Here is a 21,340-nt window from a genome sequence, read left to right as displayed (position 1 = left end):
ATCTCGTTTATCTTCCTACTCTCTTTCCTTTATATTAATAATACGATCTTTTGCATCGACAAATCATTGGAAAACGGCTGGTGCGAGAACGCAAGTTCAGTAACGCTAATAATAGAATTTGACGCTAAATATTGGAGGTCGAGAGATGTGAACGATAAATCACTAGTGACGACTCATGTGATACCTTCAAATGAATGATAACAATACATGACCTGAAATTGAATGGAAACTATTTGGATATTAAGGAGAATTATTTTCAATCAGATTACAGGGAAATTTACCAGTTGTTACTAGTTAGAAATCACAGATAAAGGCTAGTACTAGGAATTTACATGATTAATAATAACAACAATAACAATAATAAAAATAACAATAACAAAAATAATAATTAACAACACTAACAACAATAATAATAATAACAACAACAACAACAACAATAATAATAATAATTATAATTATTATTATAGTCATAACAATAATAATAACAATAATAATAACAACAACAATAATAACAACAAAAACAATAATAATTATAACAACAACAACAACAATAATAATAACATTGACAATAATAATAATAATAATAATAATAATAATAATAATAATAATAATAATGCAAATTCATTTGCAAATGATATCAAGAGGGGAAGAGTACTGGAAAATTGGGGAGACTTGTTGTCACCCGGCTTCCAGGGAACATCGCAGGTTGTTTTCAAGGAGCGATCATTTATTACCTGTGTGAAAGCTCCTTGTGAGCCAATATAATAATAATACACCCCCTGAAAAAATAAGGGTGTCAACATCGACTGGCACCACACAAAATAGTAGAGAACGGTGAAGTAGAATGAAGAGACTAAGGAAAGAAAGCACTAACCAGACTTCCACTGGATGAATGCAAAGAGGATTGGGATAATGGGAAGGATAATTGCCACATCAATTCTAGTGAAGATCAATGTTCGCTGCCAGTAAGATAGCAATGGCAAACGTCTGTTGCGAAAACACAAAATCATTTGCAAAGGTGTACGACTAATATTGGAGAATGCTGGAAATCTGGCGAGACTTGTGGTTACCCAGGTTTCAGGGATTGTTATCAGTGAGTAATCTTTGATTATGGCCTGCGTAAAAACTCCTAGTGAGTACACATGATAACTTGAACATTTTCATTGTTTTTTTTAAATATAAAATACAAACTTGCTACAGGAGAAGAATGTTTCATTTATAAGATACTTATTTGGCAAATTTAGAAGGAAATTACAAAAAATATCTAACATGTGAAGAATATATATCTATATCTATCTATATATACATACATATACTACACTTTGCTCATAGACAAATTTGCTTATATATATATAAATTTGTAATATATTAGTAATATAATAATAAATAAGTTAGTAATATATATATATATGTATGTATAAACAAATTTGTCTATGTTCTGATGCGTTACTTCATCTTTTCTGCCCTCGATTATAAGAAATCCTTCTAGACTGAGGCAATTTAAAGTTTTGTTCACACCCAGAGTGCCCCTTTTTGGGGAGCTGGATTTCGTACATTAAAAACTGACCTCATGTCTAACTCATGAGTAGGCAAGGAAATAAGAATAATTATACAATGCACTACGTTATGTTACAATAATAATAATAATAATAATAATAATAATAATAATAATAATAATAATAATAATAAACGGCATATACATATTAAGCTACATCGGGAATAAAGTGCATTAAGAATAAAACAAACTTGCAATATAAACTGTATGGACTGAGATGAGATGGTAAGTAATAAATATATATTAATCTCCCCTTCCACCCGCAGAGAAAGTTTTGTGTAAGGGTCCAAAATATCTAAAAAAACAAAAAAAAAAAACAAAAAACAAAAACAAAAACAAAAAAAAAACATAAAAACCCCAAAAAGACAAAAACAAAACAAAAAAAATAAACAACAACAAAAAAACCCCCGAAAAATTAGAAACGTACGTAAACGTAAAATAGTCCCTCTCTCTATCTCTTCCCTTACCCTCTTTCTTTCTCTCTTTCTTTCTTTCTCTTTCTCTCAGTATCCTTCCATTCCGCTTTCTATTTATGTATGTATTTGCGCACGCGCTTAAAGATATACGCACAGGGTAACAATTCCATTGGACTTATTTGCGCGCATGTTTGCAAGTAAGCACGCACCTCTTCCGGTTACCCATTCACGAATGCATACAGTATTTTTCGAATGATAATTTAACTACCTTGTGAACGTCATCTTTCCTGAATCTGCAGACTTCTGGGCGGCGACCGGGTCCAGTTTCGCAGCGGTTAAAATCCTTTAGGGTTGGTAATAAAATTATATAAAAAAAGTTTCCTCGTTTTTTTTTTTTCTTTTTCTTCTTTTTTTTTAGACGTGGTCGTGGTCGACGCCTTAGTTTGTGGTGCGTCAAACCGCGTCTGTTTGGCCTGTCTTGTAGATCCAGTAATATGAGACGATAGTAGAGGCACCTGCGCTGCCTCATTCATCCATCAACTTGGGCTTATTAATCACATATTTACATAAGGAAGCCGGAAAGAATCCCGATGCAAGTAGTAAATCCTTCGTTTCCGGATCCAGAACTAGGAAAATACCATTTCCAGAGAGGATTTCTTTGTCTTCTTTTTTGTTGTTGCAAAAAATCGTGAACGCGCCCTCAGTTGAAACCTCACGACCAACAGCTGCACAGCTACCTAGTTCGCCGCTTTTCTCGCACCAACACTAGAACGACTATTAATACTCTTGCTACACTTAAAATGGGAAAGGATACGAACTATTGCCGCTACAGCTACGACGAGTGTTTGTCACGATCTCGGCACCTGCTGCCATTTCAAAACTACAATCTCCGCTCTTTCGCAACGCTTCCTCTTCTCATTCTTACCATTGTCTAGAGTATACACACACACACATACACACACACACATATATACATGTATGTATACATATTTACATATGTATATATACATGTACATGTATATATATATACATATATATATATATATATACACCTATATCTATTTCTCTGAATGGATTATCATCTTATTCATATATACATATGTATCACTCTCTCTATATAGTAAAGTATGAAAATATATTAGCTACTCAGGGGCGTTCGTGTTTCAGGTTAACGTTAGGTCGACGATTCACTACGGGGATGAAACGCGGACGTCTCTGTGTAGCTTACTTGCCATGGATATATTTTCATACTTTACTACTAAGATCTATTCACGTATTGAGCACTGTTGAAGTACATAGTGAAAACCAATACACAATATATCATATCACTTTAATAATATAAAATGATAGTAATATATATATATATATATATATATATATATATATATATATATATATATATATATATATATAAGCCTCACGAATACGAGCGTAGATGAAACGAGGAATATTCTGTGTAGCTTAATTGCCATATATATTTTTATAACTTACTATGTATATATGGAAATGTATGTATGTATTTATATCATTCAAACACAGTAGTGTTTGTAATATATGGTTTGTGTGTGTGTATATATATATATATATATATATTATTTCATATATAGTGTTTTATTATCTATGTAAAATTTTATGAGGAGATATACTATTTTATGAGTTGATTTTCAGTATTTACTTCAATAGTGCTCAATACTTTAGTAGGGCTAGGTAGTAAGATAGGAAAACATGCATCGCAATTAAGCTACACAAAAACTTCCGCGTTTCAACTCTGTAGGGAATTGTTAAGTTACAATGCGATTCCTTGAATGGATAAACCGCGGACGCCTCTGTCTAGCTTAATTGATATTTATTATTTTCATAATGTACTATTTTCGTATTTATCAATATATATATATATATATATATATATATATATATATATATATATATATATATATATATATAAATTATGAGTGTAAATTGATTTCATATTTTGGCATTTGGAATGATAACTGATGATATACAAGCTCTGTAGGTGGAAATTCACTTTCATTGAGCTTAATATTTTTTACAATTCAAAATATGATTTATGGTATATGTATCTCAAGAGTATATACTATCTCACAGTGTTAAGAACTCCTTTTTCGTCGAATTTTATTCCACATACATTTTTGTCATATTGTGAAGCAGACGCTTTCATAATATGTTGTTTTTTTTATTATTGTGAATTTCCTTATTTCTATATTTATTTCTGTCTGTCTGAATGTATTTATGTCCGTATTTCTGCTTAACTGTGATTCTTTCTGTCTGTCTATATTTCAGTCTGTCATTCCTTCTCTCCCTCTATTTAGTTTTCTATACAGCGGGCTGTTTGGTCTTATTTAATTGCCCCTCCCCTTCTTTTCTCCACGAGGATACTGTTAGAAACAAAGTCGGGTTTTAATGTGATTAAAAAGTCCATTAAAAGGGGCACACTGGCTTTTGAGCAACATTTTAAATTATTTGGACCGAGAAAGATTTCTCCTTCACTGACCTAAGATAGAACAGACACTGCACATTATTCCTCATCTGTTTTCTTTCTGACTATCAATCTGTCCTTCTATCGAACTCAGTTGTTATTTGTGTCTGTCATTATTAATTAATTCATTCATTCTTTTTTCACATTGCTGCGTTCTTCTCTGTTTGTCACGCGCAAACTTCGTGGATGCGTGAAGTTGGATGCGTGAGAGAATCGTTAGTTTGTAAAAGAATGTGCGACTAGAGGGAAAATAGACAGATCGAAATAGAGGGAGGAAAGAGAACTATATATATATATATATATATATATATAGATATATATATATATATATATATATATATATATATATATATATAGATATAGATATAGATATAGATATATATATATACTAGACTGCCTGTCGGGCTGTTGACCTCTGAAGGGTAAGAAAAAAACATGTTAAAAATAAAATGTGATTTTGAGATAATATTATGTTTTATTGTCTTGAGAAAACATTTTTTTAGTTATAGATGAAAAAAATAAAACTGAAGTAGTCCTCAGAATACTACTGCAAGCACTAAATAAATTTAAAAAGACTCCCAGAGCACTACAAAAACCAAGTTTCTAACCTACGCCCTAATAAAGAAAATATTTTGAAGTGATGACAGAAACAAAGTAAAACTCAAGATGCCATAGAAGCGTAACTAATAGCACTAAATATAGTAACAAATATGATTATAAATATGGTTATAAATATGGTTATAAATATCATTATAAATATCATTATAAATATAGTAATAAATATGATTATAAATATGGTTATAAATATGCTTAAAACTATATGTTGTATATTTTTTGTTTAAATCAGTTTTTCTTAATCGACAGGATTAAACTACATTTATTTGTAAGGAAACAAGTTAAAATAAGTTAAAACACAAAAAATTCACTATCTAAGAAAATTAATTTATTCTTGCCTTTGGTTATAATTATATGTTGTATAATTAATTATGTTTAAATCAGTATTTTTAACTCGGCGTGCTTAAACTATATTTATTTGTAAGAAAAACAAGTTCAAATAAGTTAAAACACAAAGACTCATTAATCTATTGTGGTCAATTAGTAGAACTCTCCATTCACTTCTTCTTATTGTTCGGTGCGGTGTTGCGCCCCTTTGTTTTACATTTTAAAAAGTCTCCACACGGATTAACGGACGTTAGCTGTTGTAAATACCCATGTAGATTTGTTTGCAGGATAAAGTTTACTTAAGCTATTCTTGTCTCCTTTTGTCTGTCCTCGATCTACTCGCTCCTTCTCCATATCTATTTCATAACAATTTATTCTGTAAACAAATATAACATGAAAAATATCTCCAACCGAACGCCTGGACCTGGATCCGAGCAAACCCGACTCTGTAGACAACTGGCGACATTGTAAGAGGTCTTTCGATATATTCATAGATGCAGCTTGTGAAACCCAACAAACGCCTCTATCAGAAAGGCTTAAATTTAACTTATTCATCAACTTAATCTCAACAACTATTTTTAAACACATCTTGGACGCCGACAACTACAGTACAGCCATGAATGTTCGAGAAGGAGTCTTCGTCCAGCCCCCAAATAATATTTTTTCTCGCAACTACTGGTTACTAGTTGACAGCAACCCGACGAAAGTGATGACCAGTATATCCAGGTATATCAATTTTTTTTTCAAGGACTACGAGTTCCTAGCAGTTACAGAAATACAGGCTAGAGATGAATTTATCAGAGACGCCTTTATCAATGGCATTTTGTCGAATATAATTCGACAAAGATTCTTAGAAAATAAGACACTAGATTTAAAAACTGCTTATGACTAACCGCTCACCGCCGAGAAAGCTCAAAAGCAATTAGCGTCTTACTGCTAACATTACTCCTTGGTAAATGCGACTATTCATACCGATGAAATAGACGGCGAGATTCAGTCTACAGACGATGGAGAACATTTAATAGCCGCCTCACAACAACATTTCTTTTGTGGGAACCAGAGACAAAACAGAAGTAAGTATCCTGCTCAAAACTCTATCTATAAAAATTGTAAAAAGGAAGGACATAAATCGTTTACAGCTGCTGCTGCTATCAATCCCGGTAAGTCTCTCCTTAGTTCTTCTCCTCTGACATATAATTTCTCGGAGTGTCTAACTAACGGCTTTATGTGGGAAGATCAAGGGTACATCTGTCAATATACTTGTTGACACAGGAAGCTCCCTAAATTTTATTCATGCAGACAAGGTTAAAAAGCTTGGATTAGCTATCTCACCAAGTAAGGAAAGAATTTTCATGGTTAACAGTTCCCATTCGTCCACTACCCTAGGACATTGTATAATATCCCTCCACTAGAATAATAGAGAGTACCATATACCATAATGTCAGCTATCCATCATGATTAACCTGTGCTATGATGTCATACTTGGGCATGATTTTCTACGCCAACTTTCGGAAGTAAAAATACCTTTGGGGATCACTCCCACCCCTTACTGTCTGTGGGCTGACGGCCGTAAATAATATTCCTTATCCTTCTCTTTTTGTCAATCTAACTCCTGACTATCATCCAATAGCCGTGAAACCAAGAAGACACAGCTTACCTGACTTAAAATTCATTCAGTTTGAGATATCACGTATGCTGAAAGAAGGAATTATAGCACCTTCTCGATCTCCATGGCGATCCCAAACACTAGTAGTATCTCTAGTAAATCACAAGAAAATACTCGCCATGGATCATTCCCAGACTATAACCGTTTTACTCTACTGAATGCTTACCCCCTTCAACGGATAGAAGACTAGTAAACGAGATCGCCAGCTATCGAACATTTAGTACCCTTGATTTGACGAGTCCATATCACCAAATTGCCGTTAAGCCAGAAGAGTGACAATATACAGCATTTGAAGCGGCTGGGTCTCCGTACCAATTCTGTTGAATTCCTTTTGGAATTTCAATTGTTTAGGCCTCAAATTGGCCGAATAGTTTGCTAGATACCACAATGGTCAAATATTTTGAACTTTGACCCATTGGCAGCCAAATTTTCGGCCAAAACCGATTAAGAAGCTTGGCTCATGTCTGAATACACTTTATGTAAAATTTCAAATGTTTAGACTAAAAATTAGCTGAGTAAAAACCGATTATAAAGATTTGCCCAAATCTCAATACCCCTTATGTCAAATCTCGAGTCTGGAGACCAAACATGACAGAATAGTTTGGTAGGGAAATGTACGCACACAGACACACACAAACAGACAGACAATTTCATTATATATATATATATATATATATATATATATATATATATATATATATATATATATATACGCGGAGCCTACAATAATTTTCCAGACTTTTTTGTATAGGCATTAAAATTGCCGTAGACTCTTGAAAATTCAGTATGTTATTGCTTATGAGATGACTGACCAATTTTTATGATTTCAGGCTTAATTGTCACAGCTGGTGAATTTCAAAAATGCAATTTGGGCGTAAGAACACTTTAGAAGAACGATATGCAATAAAATTCTGTTTAACTTGGAAAAATATCACTAGACTACTTTTGGACTATCTTTCATGAATCAAACATCAGTTTGTGAGTGGCATAAGATATTCAAGGAAGACAGAGAGTCTGTGTTGTATGATTAGAGGTGTAGGAGGATTAAGGAAATCAGAACATGATTTGTATTGGCCAAATAAAAGAATTTCATGGATAAGGATGTCAGTACTGGAACTGTACACACAATTATTCGCGTAAAACTGAAGATGCGGAAAATTTGCGCGAAGTTTGTCCCAAGAGTGCTCTATCCTTGTTACAGACTATTTGACAAAGATGGGCATCAAGACAGTTTCTCATCCTCTCTATAGTCCAGACTTTGCTCCCTGTGACTTTTTGTAATTCCCTAATCTCAAGGAAAAGAAGATGTCGTTATGAAACAAATGAGGAGATGAAAAAGGCTGTGACGAGGGTCGTTTACACGTTCACACAAGATGTTGGCCCAATAAAAGAAGTGCATTACTTCAAAGGGGACTAGAGTTTCATGTGTGTACTATCAATAGAAGTTCCCATACGAAAGAAGTTTGGAAACAAAAGCACCTCGTGTATATAGCTATCCATCATACAACCATCGAGTTGACAGTCGGCAATCTTACCTACAAGGCTACGAATAAGTGCCCGCAAATGTCCCTCATCAAGTGCCTATTAAAGAAGCACTTGCCAATCGCTTCAAAGTGCTCAAACTGCTAGCTTGTTGAAAAAGAAGAATCTGGAAATAGGAAAGTTAAAAAAGAAAATGACCACGCAAAAAAAACATTAATAACATCCGGCTAAACGAGAACATGCTGCCTATATATATATATATATATATATATATATATATATATATATATATATATATATATATCGTGTGAATTTAGGCAACATTTTCTCGTTTAGGCAGATGCTATTAAACAGCACGAATTTTTTTGCTTGATTATTATTATTTTTTTACCTTTTCCAATCTGCGTATTTTTATTTTTATATTTTTATAAGTTGGATCAATACATTTTATATTTTTATAAGTTGGATCAATACATTTTTTTTGCATCGCTAGCGCTTTCGACGGCAACATTTCCGTCATCCTCAGGCAAATTATGCAATTTAGGTTCTTAAAATTACGTTTTTTTTTTTTTTTTTTTTTTTTTAAATTACGTTCTGTATTACATCTGGTAAAATTTATATATTTGGTCATAGTCACGTGTTGGGATGGTTTACTAAATGGTCGGACAATTTTTAACAGGGGTAGGTCAGTATTAGTATTCATATTGTGTTAAATTAGATTTACATTTTTATATAGATAATCTTTAGAATTTACGAACCTAAGCATTTTAGAATATTGCGACTACATTCATAATTGATATTGCTTATTTGAGGTACTTTCGTTTTGATGTATAGTGCTTCCAGTATTTTTAGTCTCTTTACATTAGTATCGCTGTGTATGATCTTTGTAATTTCGACTATGATTCTTTGGAATTCGGAATGATGACAGCCATGTTTGTTGCTGTGATGTTGAGCTAGAGTCGGAGAGATGGAGGGTTAGTCTTCGTGACAAAGTATTGATAGTAAAGCCAATGTAATAAGCAGTATTAGATATATATTCTCCTAGCAGCCAATTAAATTGGTTTGTTTGCTTAGCAAGTTATTTAACGCCGAATGTTGTTGTTTATTACAAGGTTAGTTGTTTGTAGATTTTTATAATAGATACTAAACTTAATTTGTTTGTTATTGTTGGGAGATACGTATCTGTAAATTATAGTTTTGAGGACATTTTCATCATTTTTTTTTTAATTTTTAGGTAGCGATAAAATATGTTAACAGGTTGAGGATAATTTTCTTGTTGAATACTAGCAACTTGATTTAAGTTGCTAATAGTGACTTTAATTTGTTTATCGACAAGAGAGTTTGGGAACTGGTTGTTGATAAGGGCCTGTTTTATATTTTTTAGTTCCCTGGAAATATTTTTTGCTTGAAGAAATCACTTTTGCGCGATCTTTGAGATTTTTTAAAATTATTATTGTGATTTTGTAACGAAACGGACATTCGCCTTTGTAATTTAAGATGAAGGAATTAACGATTGCAGGTATTTTTAAAAACGGAGGTGATGAATTTGTCGTTACTGAAATCGAGGAGAACGTTCAAAAACGAAATTGTGTTATTATTATTTGGTTCATAAATAAAGGTATGGACTGAATTAGTTTAAAATGTACATTTTAAATCATCTATTTACTTAATGTTATCATCGACATACCTGGCATAAATAGAAGGATTTTTATTGAATTGAATATTTTGTTTTCAAGATTAGCCAATGTAAAAGTTGCTAAATGTTCGTCTTAGAATGGAACCTATAACGACGCCATCTACTTGCGTGTAGATGTTATTCAGATGGTCATAAAATGGGACTTCCGTTGTACACATTAATAATAATTTCTTTTAGCTTATTGAATTCATTTTAAGTGGAGAAAGTGTAGAATTGTTAAATATATATTGTCAATGATAACGTCTCTCGTTTCATGTACTAGGGCATCAGTTAAAAGATTTTCGATATCTAGAGAGGCCGTGATTTTATTGTGTACTGTAGTGGTTTGGAGAATCTGCATGAGTTGTGTATATTTTTCGATGGATCTGCAAGGCAGATATAGTGTAATGAGTTCATTGATTTCTTTTAGTTAACTTATATATTGGGGTTGTTACTTGCGAGATTATGGGACGTAGTTGGGAGTTGGGGTTGTAGGTTTTTACATTAACATACAAGTATCCGGGTTTGTAGTACCAATTATTAGAGGGAGTTTTAGATTGTCTGTTACAGCATAATTCACTGTGATAAGTTTATTCACTTGAGTTTATAGATCATTAACAGGGTTTTTTTTTTTTTAACTTTCTGAACTTTTCTAGGATTGTCTAAAATGGCTAAAATGGTTTGTAGTTTTTGAAAACAGTCAGATTTATTAAGTACTACACACACATACACACACACTCACTATATATATATATATATATATATATATATATATATATATATAGTACTTAATAAATCTGATTATTTTCAAAAACTACAAACCATTTTAGACAATCCTAGAATATATATGTAACATTTTTGTGCCAGGAGGTGCGTAATCTCTAACCACACCTCTCCTGAGTCGACATTGTTAAATACCAGTGGCAAGTGAAATGTATGTACAAGACAACTGGAAACAAATGCCAAGATAAGCAGAGAGCACATAAAGCGCCTAGAATTCCCAAATGGTCACCCATCTGGTACTAACCAGGCTCAACACTAATTAAGTTCGGTGATCTGACGAGAACCGGTGTGTCAACGCGATTATACCCATTATATATATATATATATATATATATATATATATATATATATATATATATATATATATATATTGATTATATCACTTTCTCTAACGATGTATAAATAGATGTATATTGCGTCGGTATATAGAAACAATCAGTTTGATGTTCGAGGTCCCATTAAGAAAAGTGTAAGTGAGGGACACCTGACATTTATTGAGACATTTCTGATAACACTTTTATGTAAAACTACTCTACCTGAAATATATTTCTTATGATTGTTGGTGTAAAATATAAGCTACGCTCCAAAACATGATGATCGCTAAGACAATCAGGAAATTTGTCACATAAGAAAACTAGTATCATAGATAAAAAGGGTGGCTATGATAGATCACATATGATCCTAATGGCGTGATCCAGGTTTCGCCTGTTGTCCAGGGTTGGGAGCCAGGATACTTTGTTTGGCTGAATGATATTCACCATATGCTATTTTAAGAGATGCACTTTGGTATTTGAGAATATATCGAATATTGATCGATATGTGACGTTTTTCTTTTCTTTCCAAAAATTGTCACGGTTGTCTGGAACACACCGTTTCTCTAAAATTATTATCAGTTTGTTCAAACTGGAAATGGAGCATCCCAACGGATCTAACACATTCACCCACTCAAATATTCCAACTAAGAATCCGGATGCTCGCTATGAAAGCGTAAAATGTATCAAACGATATTTTATTTTTTTACAAAGAATCACTAAAACTTAATAAAGTTTTCAAAATCTAGTATAATGATACACGCGTAGATGCTCCAAATTTCTTACGTGCAGATTGAGGAAGTGCATAAACCAGACGCAATAAAATTTAAACCCAATAACATTCAAACAATCAAATTTACAACCTTAAATTTCCTGCTCTTTTAGCGACCACGCTGTAAAATCCCTTAAATATGTATTGCATAGACACTCATCATATAAATTTAACGCGTAGAGTATTGAGCTTCTAGCATGGCGTTAGCATATGCCATTCTTCAAATTCAAACATTTAAAACAAATAACTTGACAAAAATGCGCCTTATATAATGCCAAATACTTTATTTTACGTCTTGTTAACAATTATAGGGTAAATTGATATACATATATTAGGAAAAATGGACTTACCCAGCAACTATAAATATAGTTACATCTAACACGTCGTGGGTAGCGACTCGTGGCAATTATGGACCCTAGAATCATGACATGTACTTCTGTAACATACTTTGCCAAAACACTTCTTAATCACATCATCGGCTGTATTGATTATTACAGGCCTATAAAACTACAACACTGGCTACGAGGTGTTCGAGACGTACACCGTAACAACAGTAACATCTTGTATGAAAGATCCACGTTATGAGTTAATATCAGTCAAGGCCTCATATCTTTATTGAAAGTATTTTTTAATCATTCGCTAGGTCTGTTACGCTTAAGTCTGTTTAAATAAATCTTAATTAAAAAGTACTACACTAATATTTAATAAAATTAGTGTGACAATCGTGTCAAAAAAATTGATATATCTGCTGGATTTACTCAAAAGTTTCGAAGGTATTCAAGAAATGTAATTTTCTTTCTGTCATATTTACGTTTTGCAATTGTACTTTTTCTTCTGTAAATGCTTAAAGTTAACATCGTTAAACGTGCATATGAATGGACGTATAAGGTGGTCGATAAAAAAATCACAGTTATTTATCTGCTTCCCACGGCCGCAAGATGTGACACAAGGGTTGGAAAGAGAGATTGGAAAGCTAGCACTGTAGAAGAAGAATACTCTGGCCTGCAAAACATGCCTGGGTAGCCAAGTCGGCATTATCCATTTGTAACAGAGCACCGACGTACGTATTGAAAAATAAAAAAAAAAGCAAAAAGGAGAGAAGGGCACGTTAGAGACTTGGGTGACGTTACAGTTGTAATGCGAAGTCATGCGTGGCGGGAGAATGAGAAAATGAATATTGTTACAAAAATAGAAGACGAGTTATTACTTGTCATATGTTCATTGCGACGTACTCTGCTACAACGTGTTGGATCTATGCGTGTAAACGTGGGTACAAAGTAACAGTAAGGTTACTGTAGACGATTAGCAGTAAACTGTTGTCAAAGGAAAGAAAGCAATGCATGGGAAGGCGAACTTCCTAGAACTACACAAGATTAGCAACATACCACAGTCAAGAGGGAGAAAAGAATTTCAAAAACTAGTCTAAAATCTGTTGATTTTAGTGCCGAAAGAAAAATTGCTATTTTTATATTATTTTATTTCAAAACAATTTGGACTATTAAATAGGGTAAAGTGAAACGGATAGTCTGTGTGTTGCTAACGAGCAATGTCTTTCGACTTAACCAACATGGATTTTAGATAGCTTCTTACTACTTCATTATGAGCTAAAGTAGGAGTTGATTTATGTGTACATGCATACCATGGATACATGATAGACCCCAAAGATATTTTTAAAGCCCAAATGCGTTTGTTTAATTTATTTATACCGTCTATGAAAACTGATAATGATAATAATAATAATAATAATAATAATAATAATGATAATAATAATGATAATAATGATAATAATAATGATAATAATAATAATGATAATAATAATGATAATAATAATAATAATAATAATAATGATAATAATAATAATAATAATAATGATAATGATAATAATAATAATAATGATAATAATAATAATAATAATGATAATAATAATAATAATAATGATAATAATAATAATAATAATAATAATAATAATGATAATAATAATAATAATAATGATAATAATAGTAATAATAATAATAATAATGATAATAATAATAATGATAATAATAATAATAATAATAATGATAATGATAATAATAATAATAATAATGATAATAATAATAATAATAATAATAATAATAATAATAATAATAATAATAATAATAATAATAATCAACAAGAAAGACAGAACCTGTCAAATTGTAGATTTTGTCGTCTCAGGGTGAAGAATAAAGAGACAGACAAACGAAACAAATATGCGGAACTTGCCAGAGAACTAAAAGCAATATGGAACCTGAAAAAAAAAAAAAAAAATCAAAATAATACCAATAATTGTAGGAACGTTAGGAACAGTCTCAAAGAACTTGGAAATTAGACAAGGAGAAATAGGAATCAAGGGGAAGGCTCAAACTATGCAACGGACAATAATGCTGAACACAGCGGAAATCTTAAAGAAAACCTTCGAATGCTGAACTTAATCTGCAAGAATGACAATCGCCAACTGAGCATATAGAAAATGCAAAAGAAACAAAACACAAATCAAATCAAGAAAACTGAAGCTCTGAATGTGTAGATTGACTACTCCCTCCCACCTCGTCTCCCTCCCTTCACATATCTCTCATTCCTATCTCCCTTCCCCTCCAATATTCCTTAGTTTCCCCTACCCACATTCCTCTCCCCTCCTCACCCCACAAAAAGGAAAAAAATATAGTGCAAGCATCGGCAGGCACTGCACCAAATAGATGAAGGGTCAAGGAGGATGGAAAAATAGATGAGTGAAATCACTTACCAGACATCCACTAGATTAAGGTCGAGGGTATGGCACGCTGGGGAGGCTTACTACCACCCAAATTCCACTGAAGACCAATCAACAGCAAGCGACTGTGTCGATAACGCAAATTTATTTACAAAGATTGCCGAAAGAGGTGAGGATTACTGGAAATCTAGGGAGCCTTGTTGTCACCCTCCAAAGAACACTACTGGTCGTTGTCAGTGAGCAATCTCTGATGATGACCTGTATGAGAACTCCTGGTGAGTGAATGATAATATATTATTGTTATTATTATTATTATTATTATTATTATTAGTAGTAGTAGTAGTAGTAGTAGGAATTATTTTTAGTAGTAGTATTATAAATAATAATAATAGTTGTAGTAATACTACTACTACTACTACTACTACTACTACTACTACTACTACTACTACTAATAATAATAATAATAATACTGATAATAATAATAATGACGAGAACTAGGAACACCCCTGAAAAACATCGAAAATTAGAACACATTGTACCATATTCAATCAATTATGCATAAAGCACTAATTTTAGGTCAATGGGTTATAACTGTCGCCCGTTTTAAAATATTTTAAATGCATTTCAATGACATAAGAAACACTCAGTCCACAATTGTTTATTCTATTTTCATTTCAGAAAATGCCTATATTTTTCCACAGTGCTTTCTACATCAATCTGTATAATTTACTCTTAATAATTATTTACGTTTCGAAATAATAAATGCATGCAAGGGTCAATACCATCATGAGACATTACACCTTTCTTCTTCTTCTTCTTCTTCTTCTTCTTCTTCTTCTTCTTCTTCTTCTTCTTCTTCCGGAGCAATAATTTTCATTGTTAATATCATATTCCCTAAATAAATAAATAAGTCTAATACGTTTCTTTTTTATTTATTTAAAATAGTAGTAGTTTAATTATTTTATAAGTGATGAATATTTTCGCTTTTTTATAGTAAAATACAGAATGTGGCGATAAAATTGTCGCCCTCGAAAAGACGATATGATTCTATTTCCGTTTGGTGAAAAACGGTTTTCTTTTTTTGTTGTTGCAGACCGTCTATTAGGTTGCTAGTTTTGTACAAATCCCAAAAGCGTTAGGAGCTTTATATCATGAAAGTGAAACAAGGAGTGAGATCGGAGATGCGCCGCTGTACAACTCATGCTCTATACTGACCCAAGTTATGATAGCAAGATCATTGCCAGCATCCTCAAAATGCATCGCTAGATTGCCACGAATAACAGAGACGTGCCCAGGGTGATGCACACAAAGTTTCCAACAACGGTTATGGTTTTTGGTGCGGTTTCAAGTGAGGGCCACATGATGCCAGCTCACATCTTCGAAGTCGGCTTAAAAGTTAGCACCAAAGTGTATCTGGATGTGTTGAAGAGTGAAGTGATCCGCTGGTGCATCTAGACTGTCACTGGTAAACCCTGAGTGTGGCAGCAGGTTTCGGCGCCGGCACACAAGTTCAAAAAGACCCAGGTTTGGCTACGACTTTGTACTCTGCTCTCACTGTCCCCTCCCCCTCCCTCGACTTGAACCCACTGGACTATTTCGTTTGGTCATACGTTGAGAATATCAACAACATGACCTACCGCAACACCAAAGCCAGCCTGATCGACGAGTATTTTCTCAGCTTTAACCGGCGCATTCGGAAAAGGCACGCTCCCAGTTCCGGACCCGTATCTAGGCTTTGATTAAGAATGAAGAAAGTTATATTGAATAGATGTGATCTCTACTACATAATCAAGTTACCTGAATTGATTTTTTTCGATAAAAGTTTTAAAATAAAGCTGTAGTGTTGTTTTCTTTTATCGTTCTACTCTGTAAGCGAAATATCCTTCAAATCAATAAATCAAATCTCAATGTGTTTATCTAATAACATATATTGTGTTGGTTGATTGGAAGACATAATTTGATTTGGGAACAATTAACATTAAAATAAACAAAGTCATCCGGATAATCACAATTCAGCACATTTGCTAATGGAACGACCTCATTCTAAATGTACGTAAAACGTGTTAACGTACTTGCGAGCACGAAATGTGTTTTTTTATCTTATTATATAGATCATGCCCTGAGCGAATCTAATCAGGCAATCAAAAAGAGCTTGTAAAAACTTATAGAAACGAACACGCCAAAAGGTTTTTAATCTGCTGCTAATTATTTTAATAAAATGTTCCTTTTTTGCATTTTCACCATGTGCATGCCCTATAGAATGGACAGTATGAGAAAAGCGATGCTTCCGTTCAATCTCGAAAGACAATGAATACCCGTTGTAAGGGTAGCTGCCCAAAAAACTTGTGAGTCAAAAGTTGCGCAATGCCCAACCACACCTCTTTTGAATCGGCACTGTTTAAATCAGTGACAAGAAGTCAGGATAACTGGAAACAATGGCCAGATAAAGGGAGAGCACATACAGCAACTGTAATTTCTAAATGTTCACCCATTTTAGTACTTACAAAGCACACCGTTGCTTAACTTCGGCGATCAAATGGGAACTAGTGTGCCAACAGGATATGTCGTATGAAGAAAAAAGCAGAAAATTATTATTTTTTCATCCAGACATGAAACATTCTTAATTGGGGCAGTCTTATCTCTAGTTTCGATCTATTTGAATGATCCCATTTTCATTCCTTTTAAATAGTTTAAAGAAATGAAACAACAACAAAAAATGCGGCTGATGTCTGTTTGGGTCTACTTCATATATTTCCTTTAGTTTTACAATATTCTGAAATCGTTCGCCTATTTTTATACCTACTTGTTTTCTGTTTTGTATTTCTATTCCAGAACACTTCTGTGATGTTTTCTCCCTTTATTTGTTTTTTGTTTTTTTGTTGCTGCTTTGCGGACTTCGATGACATCTGATCGATTAGTGTGATTTGTTCTGGGAGATTTCTTTCTTTCCTGCCTTCTTTCTCTTTTCTTGTCTTTCTCTTTAATGCACACATCTATATTGGGAACGTGTGCAAAAATACACTCGTGAAACACGAAACGTGAAAACATCTTAAAGTTTGAAAACAATTACGAAAATGATGACAGGATTAAAAAAGAAGAGTGAGAACGCCACAGAGATTAGTAGGAGAGAGAAATGGGGGGGGGGAAGAAGGAGCAAGGGATAAAGTAATGTGTAAAATTGAAGAGAAAGAATAAAAGAAACGCAGAGAGAATAAAATTGAAGAACAAAAACTGATAAAGAAGAAAACATAAATAAGATAATTTGCAAGATCAAAGAAAGGGCATAATGAATGAAATGAAATCGAAAAAACGAGGGGTAGAGAATGGGTAACTTAAAAGATTAAGGAGGGTAAAAAATAAATGGAATGACATGAAGATAAAGAAGAAGAAAAAATAAAATAAAAAAAGAGCGGGATTTCAAAGATTAGCGAAAGGAAAGAATGAAGGAAATGAAAACGGTTGCATGACATTAGACAGAGAGAAATAGAGCTGGTGATTTGAAAGATTAAAGAATGAAAAAGCGTTTTGAATGAGATTGGAACCTTCTACTTAATAAGAGAATGGTGATTTGCAGTCTAGTGCGCTTCAGAATTTACTATGGCTATACAGCTCGAAACTGAGATTGGCTTTCCGGATGCAGGCTTGGGCAGGTGATAAAGAGACCTAGGTTTGCCAAGTTACCAGAGGCCCGCTCTCGGCATTGCAGACAAAATCTGACGGAAAGATAAGCTAATACAGTCAGAGCCAGCGCAGCTGCAAATATTATAGTGCTTCACCATCTGCGTATTGGGACCCCAAACCGGGGGTTTCTCTGGGTTTACTCCTTTACGTTTTGGATGATAGTGACGATAAAGAAGAAGCCGCCGCAGCCGCCGCCGCAGCCGCCGCCGCCACCGCTACAGCAGCAGCAGCAGCAGAAGAAGAAGAAGAAGAAGAAGAAGAAGAATGATAGAATGTTCGTTCGTGTCAGCTAGAACAACGTAATTGGATAGAATGGAACGAATTAATGTAATTTCCTAGCGAATATTATATACAATAATATAGATCTAATAAATAAAATAATTTGTCGTTCTGCTGCATACCCAGAAAGTAAGATTTTAGTTTCAACCAACCTGATGTGAACATAGTCCATGACCTATACACTATCATTGGTAACATAGGGTTGACCTAACTTGAAGAGTCATAAAAGATCGAACATATCTACAGATCATTAGCCACCCCATGAATTTAAGTCAATAGTGTCGAATCAAAAAATGTGTACTTCAATAATGTGAATATAAGGTATTATTTAAACTAGTTATACAACTATTTATTTGTCTTTTATCGAGGGGAGTTATAGCTTTTCAAGGCCCATAGGCGACTCGTGGGTAAGGGTTAATGGGTGGATCACTAAAAAACTAATCGTGGAAATTTGAAATAAATTGATTATTTACGAGGACGGATTAACAAGAATTTATTTACGTTGGACGTGAAAACAGCAATGCTATAGTCAGCTAGGAAGCAATCACGTGGTATTGTGTTCTAGTATTTGAGTACATAAGAAATTAAAAATCTTTTGCAACGACTGCAATTATAAACTGAATTTGAGCTAGATTACATTCATTTGATTGTTGGATCTTGTAAAAAAATTCAAGTAAATCGTGAAGCAAACAGCTGATTCAATAAATATCAGCAGACACTATCCGAAGCGAATCCTAGTGGGATACGGTCGTTTGCCGAGGTAGTGTCACTTGGTGACTCCGCGCCGTGGGGATATTTCTGTAAGGGATCTTTACACGGAACAACCAACTTTCTGGCCATAAGGGATAGACGTATCCTCTCTTAAATCAACGAGTTAATCCCGCCTGTAGGTTCGAAGGGTGTTTGGTCGGTTTTACAGTGTCATTAATTCTCTTTAGAGAATTAATTATCTGGGCCAGGACCATCATCTGTAGTTGACCGCTTGTATATATTTATATGTGTAGCGCTAGGGTGAGAAGTCTTGACTGTCATTTGGGCGGTCGGGGTTCGATCCTGGCTTGAGGTAGTTGCCTGTCTAGCCGCACCGATGTGCTGTGAAACAGCGAAACAGTACTGTATGTGAATGACTATAATGCTCCCTATCTTGGGTTGAGCATATTGCGAAATGATATACAAACTGTCATTAGCGTAATAAGTGATGCTTTTTGTGTAAACAAATCGAGCAGGGGCATTTGGACAATATAAAAACATCGTTAAATTCATTACTCTCATAGCAGCAGCAATATAGCGCTATGGTGAGAACCTTGACTGTCAGTTGGGCGGTCGGGTTTCGATCCTGGCTTGAGGTAGTTGCTTGCCTAGCCGCACTGATGAGCTGTGAAAAAGCGAAACAGTACCGTATGTGGATGACCATATATATATTTTAGCTATAAATAACCATTCTTCCCGATTACCGTAAACATACGTCTTTAATGTGTGTTTTTTAAACGTCAAAACTCTTTTTTTTACACGGTGGTCACCACTTATCAAGGCCAGGAAGCCACTCAGGGATAAGGGTTATTGCATGTACAGTACGTTAGTGTGGAGATTTAATAAAGTGTCTACTTAAGGGGGCGGTTCATCTGGAGTTTCACAGGCGTGCAGTTCTAAGAAAGAAGCTTTGTTCATGGAATCCACGTTTTGATTTAGGCATAAATAAAAAGTGGAGAAAATTATTGGCAGTGGTTTCAACTAGACGGGTGTTTTTCGTGAAAGATTGGCGAGGGGGAACTAGAGATTGGAGTTCAGACGAGCATCTGCCATGGAAATATCGATAAAACAAAGATAGGCTCGCAACGTCTCTTCTGTGGGAGAGAGGTTGCAGGGAAGAGAAAAGGGCATCCTCCACTAAGCCACGAGGTCTATTTTGTACTCTGTCAAGGCAGGACAGGCTGTTTTTAGCAGCTCCTATCGAGATATGGCAGCAGTATTCCATCCTTTGACGTACTTGGCTTTTATATAGATAGATAATTGCATCAGTAGTGAGATATCTTCTGGAACGGTAGAAGGATCCCACCATCTTTCCAGCGACCTTGGCAACAGACTTGATGTATGTGTTCCATTTCAGATCAGAAGTAAAGGTCAAGCCCAGAAGCTTGTCAAAACATAGGGCTTCTCCGAGACGAGAGCCATCCATTTCAATTGATGCCAGATGGGGACCAGAGCGTTGATGATGTAAAGATAGGAGTTTGGTTTTAGATGCATTAAAGGTAACCAGCCACGTCTTCCCCCACTGAACCACGCGCTCGAGATCAGAGGAGAGATAATCAGAGAGAACTTTGTCATTTACAGCCTTTGGTGTGTTGCCGTAGATGGTCGTGTCATCAGCATAGATGTCAACGAATGATTTAAGTATGTGTTTAGGGAGATCATTGATGTAGATCAGGAAGAGAGTTGGGCCCAGAATGGACCCCTGAGGGACTCCAGCATTAATACTGTAGGCCTCTGATTTTTGTCCACCGACCATTACTCTTATGAGTCTATCAGAGAGAAATGATTTAATGAATGAGA

At 34.2% G+C, this 21,340-nt stretch overlaps 1 protein-coding gene across 4 annotated transcripts in view; it reads right to left on the bottom strand.

The window, feature by feature from the left end:
• The window catches only part of LOC145296006 (uncharacterized), a 630,022-nt gene that overhangs the window by 382,937 nt on the left and 225,745 nt on the right, over window positions 1–21,340 (bottom strand). Inside the window, exon 1 of one of the 4 annotated variants that reach the window (XM_080142021.1) lies at window positions 2,240–2,753. The exons of 2 other annotated variants lie outside the window; for them this stretch is intronic. In XM_080142021.1, coding sequence (XP_079998147.1) covers window positions 2,240–2,253 — 14 coding nt within the window. In that variant the 5' untranslated portion in view covers window positions 2,254–2,753. Of the gene's footprint in view, window positions 1–2,239; window positions 2,754–21,340 lie in introns of those variants that run through there. One more of the 4 variants, XM_080142023.1, reaches the window with a different exon arrangement.

The sequence above is a fragment of the Euprymna scolopes genome, chromosome 16, assembly GCF_053919585.1.
Source record: "Euprymna scolopes isolate OS-2025 chromosome 16, ASM5391958v1, whole genome shotgun sequence".
Lineage (NCBI taxonomy): Eukaryota > Metazoa > Mollusca > Cephalopoda > Sepiida > Sepiolidae > Euprymna > Euprymna scolopes.
The sequence above is the reverse complement of the archived record's forward strand: the minus strand, read 5'-3'. Positions and strand labels throughout refer to the sequence as shown.